Raw genomic sequence first — 9,981 nt, forward strand, 5'->3', positions numbered from 1 at the left:
AAAGCAAATATCAAAATGTCACCTCCCCTGCAGTGTCATAAGACATCTCCCCCTCTTCTGAGCTCTACTGGAACTCACCCTGGGTCCTTCTTATCCCCTTCTATACCTCCTGAATGAGAATCTCTCTTATCTATCAATACATGTTTGTGGAAGAAAGAAGAAACAGAAAAATAAATAAGCATTATAGTTTAAGTTTTTAAAGCGTGAACTGTGAGTCAAACAAATCTAGTTTTATCTCTCACTCCATTTACTCTGCATGTGGCAACTGACACTGATTTAACCTCTCTTAGCTTTTGCTTCTTCATTTAAATAATGGAGAAAATGAAGCCTCCCTCATGCTGTACTATGAAGGTACAATTGAATAAAATGATAGACACACCACATACAGGCACTCAACTGAAAGGTGTTTCTCTTCCTGTATTCTTACCTCGTGAGAACAACTCAATTTTGTATTATGGTTGGTTGAACGCAGGTCTATTTCCAAGGTGTACACTTTTGAAGGCAAAATCTTGCTCATCTTTGTTTCCTGTAGAACTTAGTGGAATGAATTGTGTGTTCTGGAGGCACAGTAACTGTGTGTTGCACTAACCTGGTGGTTGAGCCAGGATCAGACTCAAGCTGAGAAACAATGACCTAAAGATTTTGGCTCTTTGGGCTTTTTTTGGTAATACAGTTCCTCTCATATAGTTCTGTTTTGTGATACAGTTCCTGAGCTATGGCTTAAGTCTTGAGACAGCCCACTATGTCTTAAATTAGGTTGTACAAAATAGAAATACTTACCTAAATTCTTTAGTAATTGATTAGAACACTGTTGCATTTCTCACTGTAGAAATTTCTGCAGGGGATCAACCTTATTCTGAGAGGAACAAAACTGAAGTCACTACTCTATGATGGAAAAAAAATTGGATGGAAAATAGCACTGAGTCACATAAACATGAGCTACAAACTCCAGCTCCTCCCTGACTGGTTGTGAGACTTTAGGAAAATGCTTTAAAACTCAACTAAAACAAATAGAGAGCTTTGTCTACCTTGGTTATCACATGGGGTCTTCAGGTACATAGGGAAGGAGATGCCTAGGAATACACTATACCACTACAAAACAGGACACAAAAACCAAGAAAATCACTGCTTTCTGTCTATATGAGATCTTCTTTTGTCATAGTTCAGTTTCGACTCTTATTCCCTCCTTTGGTAAATGACCATAATGTTAGTTCAATTCAGTAGAAAAGCTGTGTGTGTGTATGCAGGTGTAAACACATGCATATAATAGTCTAGTGATGAGATCCACATAACCTTCGATCTTTAATTTTGCATGTCAAAGAATCACAATGCAAGGAGAAATTGCCCTTACAAATCTATGCTACAGCCCATGCAGTACCTGTGAAGCAAAGGGCCCTTCTGCCTTCAGGCAGCCAGGACTGCATGCATTCTTTTTGTGTCTGATGCTAGAACAACATTGCACAACCCAGCTGCTTTCTGCCTTTCTCTTGTGTCAATCACAGCTTCCTTTGTAAAGTACAGCCCAAGGCCTGATGGAAAGCCACTCCCAGCAGCCCAGTAGCAGCTTGGAGGAGGAGCACACACCACAGTCCTCCCAGTTCGAGTGGGGCTTTTGTTTCTAGGTCATTTTACTAACATCACTTCAGGAATCTTAAGAAAACTGGGAAGAAGGGGCGGCAGCTTGGCCAGCTACAGACTACACACCGAAGAATGAACCTTCCCAAATTTCTGGAAAAAGTCCTCTTGTGCCCTGGCCAAGGCGTCTTCATCAATGAACACCGCTGGCCTCTTGGCCATGACAAAGTACTGCACCTTCCTCAGATTCCAGCCCAGCACGTACTGGAGCCAGCCGCAGACCGCGGCGGTGGAGCGGCCCACCCCTGCGTTGCAGTGAACATACAGGGTGTGTCCATTCTCCAGAAGCGCGTGCAGGAGACACACTGCCTGCGGTAGCATCTGCACTCGGCCTGATGGAGAGAGCACAGCACACACAAGTGAACATGAGACCTCCGTATGTCACTGTTACCTCCTCCAGCACACCGCCACGTCACAGGGCCAGGCAGAGTGAGGCAAGGCCATGAGCACTGGCTCTGCTTCGAAGGCAGAGGTGAGACGAGCTTAGAGGCTGATAACCAAGTGGAAAGAGCATTCCAGAGACACCTGGTGGGTCCCTTTGACCTTCACTGAATGTCACTGCTCCTCTGAGTGGCTTTACCATCAATGCAAATTTCCCTCCAAAGAAAAGTTAACTGTCATCCATGGTCAAAATAGATATTTACATCTGTTACCAGGGCTCACAGAGATTGGTCAGTGGTTTTGGAAGATTTCAAAGAAAACATGTTATATTCTGTCACCTGAATTTCATTTAACATAAAATGTTCTTCCATATAAATGTAAAACACAGAACTGGTCCACATTGGTTAAAGAATCAATCTTTTTCATTAATTAGACAGATGAAACCTGAACTAGAATTTCATGTTAATTTTCACTTGTCAAATGGAATGGCTAACTTATAATTGATATATGTGGAATAACCAATCATTTACTTCACCATGATGCAGTGAATACTAAAACTGATTCAATTTCTATGTTATTGGGCAATTATGATTATAGCTATTACCACTTTATGCTGGCTATTTCAATTATTAGGTTATCCAAATGTCTTCTCCTTCTGAGAGAAGATGTCCTATGCCCTGCTGAGTGCTGAGAGACTCCCTCCTCTTATCCTGCAGAGGCGCCCCCTAAAACCATCCAAGGAGTTACTGGATGCTTTCTGCTCACAGCTTCCCACTAGAGAGATTTTAATAGTGAGTTGAAGTTTTTTAGTAAATGAAATCGAGAAGAAATAAAACAAAGAAACTATACAGAGCCCAGATTATAGATGGATACTTATACCTCTGTGTTCTCTAGGTGCTCTCTTTCCTCCACAGAAGGACACAATGGCCCCAGAAGGATCCTCTCAGGATCACACCGAGGAACCCTGCCCGCCTACATTCTTCCATCCCACTGAATGACTGAAGTTGCGGTAAGCCCCTCCCTCACCTGCTGATCTCACCTGCTGACCTACCCCAAGATCCCCAGGAAATGCAGTCAAGTGAATTTAGCCCTCCCTCTTTAGATGCCCTCTTGAAACACAAGTGCCCTGAAGGTGCTAACACAACACAATGGAATTGGACGGACACACACACACACACACACACACACACACACACACACACACCGCCCTCCCCTTGAAGGTCCTCTCAGTCACCTGTCTACCTCAGCTTCACACCCACCACACTGAGACAGGAGTGGGAGACTCTGCAGAGAAGCCAGCATAACAGTCTAGCCTAGCCACCATGTTCTGTGAGTCTCCCTAATGAAGAGATTCAAAGCTACAGGCACCAGCCAGCAGTTTAGAATGAGTCTGAAAGGAATGTGTTGGTGCCTTAGGCCTCATCACTCTCTCCTTAGGGCCTGTTGCCCTGACATATGCTCTATCTTGATCCCAGTGTCTAAACTGAGCCATGGATTTTAACTCATGAAATGCTGCAGGCCTGGTTTCAGGTGTTCTGAGGTGGAGCTGGGCGGGGCTGCCATAGTTCCTTGTGGTCCCCTCCCAAAGGTACTAAATGTCCTGGAGATGCAGCAAGGTGTGGAGAGCATCTGATGAGCCAGTGAGGCGCCTCACTGCGGTCTTAGGGAAAGCACTGTGTGGTGGATTCACCATCTGAGTCAGGGATCAGAGGTGGCAAAGCCTCCTAGGTTAGTTTGGTTGATCTTGCTGAGACGTGTATCCTGCTTAACTGCAGGGCTTGTGTCCTACTCAGGGTTGGAAGGAGGTTTGCTCTAAGAAATTCTGGGTGGGTGGGAATGGAATCCCACTTGTAGTTCCTGCTCCCGATACCACTAGCATCAGGTGACAAGTTCTTTGCTAAGGCTGCTTCTCCAGACACTATGTTCTTTGGCAGGAAATAAAAAAGAATGTTGTTAATTTAGTTTTTGTTTTTGTTTTGTTTTGTCAATTGCCCAATCTATAAATAGACTACAGTGGCCATTTGCAGTAGAAGGTGCTGAACCCAGGAGTCCAGCCCCAGTGCTCAGCTTGCATGGCACCAGTGTGGCCAGCCTGCCAAACCAAGTCTTCAACAGACCCAGCCAGGATCTCTTCCCTCCGTCTGCTCAGAGGTTCCCCCAAGGACAGGTCTGCTCCAAAGAGCCCAATTGATGTAATACCGTCCCCTTCCTTTTTATCTGTAAAAGGTTTTATCAAGAAGCATGTGCTCTGTTCACAAGTTAAAAAAGGGATACGTGTTAGTTTGAGGCTCTCTCATGTCAGACACATCCTTCTGAGGGGTGTGTGTCAGCTGCCATGTGCACCAAAGGTGCCCAGCTTCACAGGGGCTTCACCAACATGGGGTAACAGTCACTGGAAGCCTTCTTCCAGAATCACTGAAAAATCCCACTTAAGATCTGTCAAATATTTAAGTAACAAACATAAGTCACTGGAAGCGGCTCAGAGAAGTAGCCAGTGCAGAGTGCTCTCCCATCCTAACCTGGCCTCAGCCAGAGCCCTACTTCAGTTTGACCTTTAGAGACTGCACCCTGCCCTGACTAATTATAGATAATACATACTGAGCCCTTTTTACCTGGCAAGCATTCTGCACTAAATATTCTGCGTGATACTGCTCATTTATAACCACCTCTTACCAACTATGAGGCCACTTCCATTTCTATTCCTAATTTTTAAATGAAGGAACAGAGTCACAGAAGGTTGCCCTAAGTTATTCCCTAAGTGGCCACTCCAGCCAAGACAGTTCAGAGCCTCTGATCTTAACTGAGGTCCTTCTCTAACTGACCTGGTTTCTGATACTTTCCTCCCCCCCATCTTGTGAGTCTGAATTCCCACCCTACTTACCCAGTCATGATGCTGTTCTTATCCCGTTGAAGAGCAGCATCCTCCATGGGATGTAGCACCTCTGCCCCACCCTAGAGAAACTCTCTGCACCCAAGCCCATCTCCCTGCTTGAAAACCCATCCAAGGGAGCCCAGAGTAATACAAAACCCACCATGGAACAAAAAGAAGATGGATAAGATCAGGGCTCACCATAATATACCCTAAACAATTTAGAGTTGATATCAGTCAGAGTCAATAAATTTTAAGTTTCCTATATATAATCTCCATGCAGAACTTAATCTGATACGGAGTTTCCATTCTTAAAGACAGTAATACCTCATGGTAAGGCAAAATTCCAGATCTTTTCATTTAAAATGTTTCATATTTTAAGTGTTGGCAACAAAGTTGAAAAACTGTAAACCCTATGTAGGTCAAACAAAACACACTACCATCTGTGTTTCTCACTTTGGAATTTAAAATGAGCCTTGGGTCTCAGTAGATGCTCAATAAACATTCATTAAACCATGAACAAAAATGAAACAACAGAAGAAGACAGAAGTACCTATTTGATCTGAGACAGAGCTAGACCCTTCTCTCCCAACTGTAACCTACACCTGCTCCAGACTAACCCAATCCTAAAATGATTAAAATAGCATCCTGAGAGCACCACTGAGTGAGGCAAGGTTGTGAGAATGAGAAGAGAGAGAGAATTTGGGCAGGTAATGTGGAGCAGCCTGGGGCATTAGGGTCTGAGATAAGGGAGGGTCTCAAACCCCAAAGGCATGCTTTACCTGAGGTTGACCTGAAGAGTTTATTCATGGCACACTGTTCAGCCTTCCTCAGTCACACAAACACACACATTTCCTTTCTTACTCCAGAGGCAGACACATAAAATGTCATTATTATATTGTGCACATCTTCTTTTCCACCTTTGGATTATAAGGTTCAGCTCGTCTAGAACAGTCTTTGGTAGAAACTTACAACTAGGCACTAATCATATAATCCCAACTTGTTGACTTTCAAAGCCCTTTATTCTATTGTTACCCTCCAGTAAGGCAAAAATTACTATTCCCCTTTCCCAATGCAGGAACTAACCTGCCAGTATCACAAGCCACAAAGAGGTCTGGGGCTGGCGGCCAGATGTTCTGGCTCCAAAGTCAGCATCTTCCCACAACGGCAGAGCCGAATGCAGTCTGCTGAGTGAAAAGAACTCAGGCTGGAAGAAATAACAGGGGGGTTGCTGAGGACTCCGGGAGGCACGTTAACTCATCTGGGAGGCAAGGGAAGACCATTTGTCATACGCAGCACTGAAGGAACAGAGGTCAAGACTCAACCTGAATCCTTTCTATGTGAGGGACATTTTAATGAGTAAATTTGGTTTGTTTTGTACAAGTGGGTGCTGGATGCGGGGGGTGGGGGGGATTTTGATTTCTCAAGTGAAAGACAAAAACTACATTTTAAAAAATATGAAAAAGAGGGGCTGGGGATGTGGCTCGGGCGGTAGCGCGCTCGCCTCACATGCGTGCGGCCCGGGTTCGATCCTCAGCTCAGCACCACATACCAACAAAGATGTTGTGTCCGCCGAGAACTAAAAATAAATATTAAAAAAAATTCTCTCTCTCTCTCTCTCTCTCTCTCTCTCTCTCTCTCTCTCTCTCTCTCTCTCTCTTAAAAAAAAATATGAAAAAGAAATCTAAACGACCCCTCCACATATGACAAAGTATACCAGAGTAAGATCAATAGCACCATTGATTGTAACAGGTCTGTGACAACCAGTAGTGACAGGACAGCCTAACAGCCTGTCTCCCTTCTCAGACTTTATCTGACAGCATTGTGCTGTGGTGCAAAATGCTTCCAAGTGGATCTTTTCTCTAGAGTTCTAAAAATATTCAGCTGGACTAATCTATACTTTCATTGTGCTAATATTGTGAAGCCACATAGATTAATCTACTGGTAAAACGTTTCCCGGTGCTCAGGAATGGTTGTTAACTCTTTGATTTACTCCTCCAGGTTTCAGGTTTAGTGAACCAAAGAAACTCTTTTTTTTTTTTTAAGTCTTAGAGTTTCACCTGTTTCCGATGGGAGGTCTCATTTTGCTGCCACCCACTGCCTCTGTGTGAAAGATGGTCACGGCTGCACCAGATCTAGTGACCCAATGACCCCAAAAAAGATTTGAGTACAACAAAAATGTGTGCTTATGGATTGTTTTCCCTCAGGCTTCTGCAGACCTCCAAAATATCAAGCAAATTACCTCCTAGCAGCATGGCCTTCACATGATCAGTGCATAGGAGGGAACGGAGGCTCTGCATAGTGTTAGCTCAACTTTTCCCAGTCTGTCCCCCCACCATGTTGCTCAGCAGGTAACAATATTATCAGGTCAGAATAAAAGAAACTTAAATTAAAATGCTCCATGGGAACTAGTCATACTACCCTAACAATTTTCTCGGCTTTGAAATCAGAGAAACAAATTGGGCAGGGCAAGGATCACCTATATTCAACCAACGCTCTTCTATGTAAATGAAGTTTCTTTTTTGATATGTTTTTCTTCCTTAAGAAAGGGCCAAACTTTCAAGACTAAATCAGGCTCCCTTGGATCAGATTACTAAGGGGAAAAAAACAAACTGTCAATAATGCTCCACACCTTCAGAAACAAAAATCACACTCCAACCTCAGTGATAGTTCAGTTCAGACACAGACCCACAAGGAGGCCCAGTTTGGCCACGTGCACCACCTGAGGTCGATACAGGATCAAGGTGGCCAGGGAGATAGGTTTTCCCACCTTGCATACCATTGACATTGGGGGAGATAAGCTACCTTCCCTACAAGTCATGGCTGTGCATAACAACAGTTGGTCATGAGTGTCAGAGACTAAACTAGTTGGTCCATAGGATCTGCAAGAGTATTTGTGAGAACACAGAGAGAAGCTTTGTAGTCTGGTTTTTGGAGCAATGTTCTGAGTCAGGTTGCCAGCCTTGAAATCCAGGCTGTGCCTCTTTCTAGTTCTATGGCCTGACCAGGTTACTTAACTTTTTGTACCTGTCTCTTCCTCTGCAAAATGGAGATGACAACATCTAACCAGAGTCCTGTTAAAGCATTAAATGAGTTAATGTATGCAAATTTTTCAGTATTGTGTTTGATGCCTAATGTGCATTGTAGGGAAGAGGGCTGATTATGGAAACACTTCCTGGTTTCCTGTCTAGGCAGCCCTGCCTTTCTTCTTTCCTTCAGAACAACGGGTCCCTAAATTCCCTTAGCCCATGCCATCTCCACAGCTCTCTGCTGCCCCCTGCTGACAGGATGCTGATACTATCAGCTACTTTGTTCTCTCGGCTACAGGTGCCTGGGCTCCTTTGCAACAATTACTTCATTCTCCAACCAGGCTGAGAGATATTGATCATTCCTTTAAAATCCCTTGCTTATGAACCTTGCTGATCTCCCCTAGCCTGCCCTTTCTCCAGCCATACCTGCCTGTCTAGGTCATGCCTACTCCAAATGCCATGACATTCACAAAGCCTCCCTGTGCTCCTTCACAGAATGGGCTGCTGCAAAGCCATAGTCCTCCAGAGCATGTACCTCATTCCTCTCACATCCACCTCCGTCTGCACTACACTCTGTACTTGTCTTACTGCCTCTTGCCATTCAGTCCAAATCATGCCTTATTTGTCTCTGGTTCCTTGGCCACACCCTAGCCACACACAATTCCTTTTTCACAAAGACCTGCTCAGCAAGCACCTGTGCAATCAATAAAGACTCCTATCAACACCCTGGCTCCGCTGTGTTATCTCTCACACTCTCTCCATTTCACTCACCCCCCTCACAGACCCCCCAGCTTCACCTTCAGTCCATTCTCCCAACTATAATCAAAGAGCACTTCTGGAGAAAAAAAAATGAATCTTGGCATTTCCCAGATTCCCAACCATTCATCTGCTTGTCACTGCTTTGGGACAGTATAAAGTCCTTACTGTGGCCCAAATCCTGGTAGAGGTCTTCCCTCCTTCTCACATTTGCAGCCCCATTGGTCTTCCAGTTCCCTCAACACTCCACGCCCTCTCCTGCCACAGGGATTCTAATCGGCCCCTCTGCCTGGGAGTCTCTCTGCCACTCACTCTTCCTCCAGTCTACCCTCAGACCTTAGCTCAGACATCACTTCCTGAGAAACCTTCCTGGATTATCTGTCGCTCTCACAGTATTATCTATGTATCTTCCTAACAAAGGAATTCATATTTTTAATTTTTTATTTTTACTTACTAATGTACAACATCCCTATAGGACTATAACCTTCACAAAGACAGGAGTTGTACCTGCCTTTCTTTCTATGTCATGTTCCCAGCAACCAGCATAATGTCACACACATAGCAGATACACAATGAATATATATTTAATAAATAAGCAAATTTAAAAAGCCAAGTTAAACAGAATCTTAGCCAAAGCACCAAAAGATACACATTAAATATATTAAATCTGAAACCTTATATTTATACATTTATACCATTATATTTATACATTTATACCATTATAAATATAAACCTTATATTTATACATTTATACCATTCATATTTAAGACATTCAATTATAGACACAAGGACAGACAGACTGAGACACATTCAACAAGAAGCTAGAGCAGCTCTTCTGATCCTTACCTTCAGTGCTCATGTCTGGTGTTGGCATCCAGATGTAGACCAAACCTTCTTCCTTATACAGTTTAATCATAGTGTCTGGACTCATGGGTTCGGGGTAGCGGTTACAGCCGGAGGAATTCTGGACAATATCCCATTCCGTCTGGAAATTCATGACAGCCGTGATCCCCAACTCATGCTTCAGTTTGATGGTTACATGTTCCACTTGGCGGGGGCAACTACCCAGCCAGATATTTGGTAAAATTCTAATGAGAACATATGAGGTCAACTGTCACTATTGTTCTGATTTGAGTTCTAAGTAACTGCATAAAACACATACTATTAAAAAGCAATTAACCTCTTAATCTGGCACAAGAGAAACTGGATTTTTAAGGATTTGAGATAAATATTATTATTATTATTATAAGGTAAGGAGTACTGATATAACTGTAGGGAAAAAACAAATAATTCAATTAACAAGAATGTCAG

General features: G+C 43.6%; 1 protein-coding gene across 1 annotated transcript; it reads right to left on the reverse strand.

Annotated features, from left to right (window-relative positions):
• Nucleotides 1-467: 467 nt before the first annotated feature.
• LOC308640554 (laforin-like) lies at nucleotides 468-9,754 on the reverse strand. Its single transcript, XM_081312420.1, has 2 exons — nucleotides 9,517-9,754; nucleotides 468-1,967 (listed from the first exon to the last, which is right to left on the reverse strand). Exons 1-2 carry the CDS (start codon nucleotides 9,665-9,667, stop codon nucleotides 1,690-1,692), a joined length of 429 nt encoding a protein of 142 aa, XP_081168546.1. The 5' UTR covers nucleotides 9,668-9,754; the 3' UTR covers nucleotides 468-1,689.
• Between the last annotated feature and the right edge of the window lie 227 nt (nucleotides 9,755-9,981).

This window comes from Spermophilus citellus (genome assembly GCF_964194105.1).
Source record: "Spermophilus citellus genome assembly, contig: SCAFFOLD_142, whole genome shotgun sequence".
Taxonomy (NCBI): domain Eukaryota; kingdom Metazoa; phylum Chordata; class Mammalia; order Rodentia; family Sciuridae; genus Spermophilus; species Spermophilus citellus.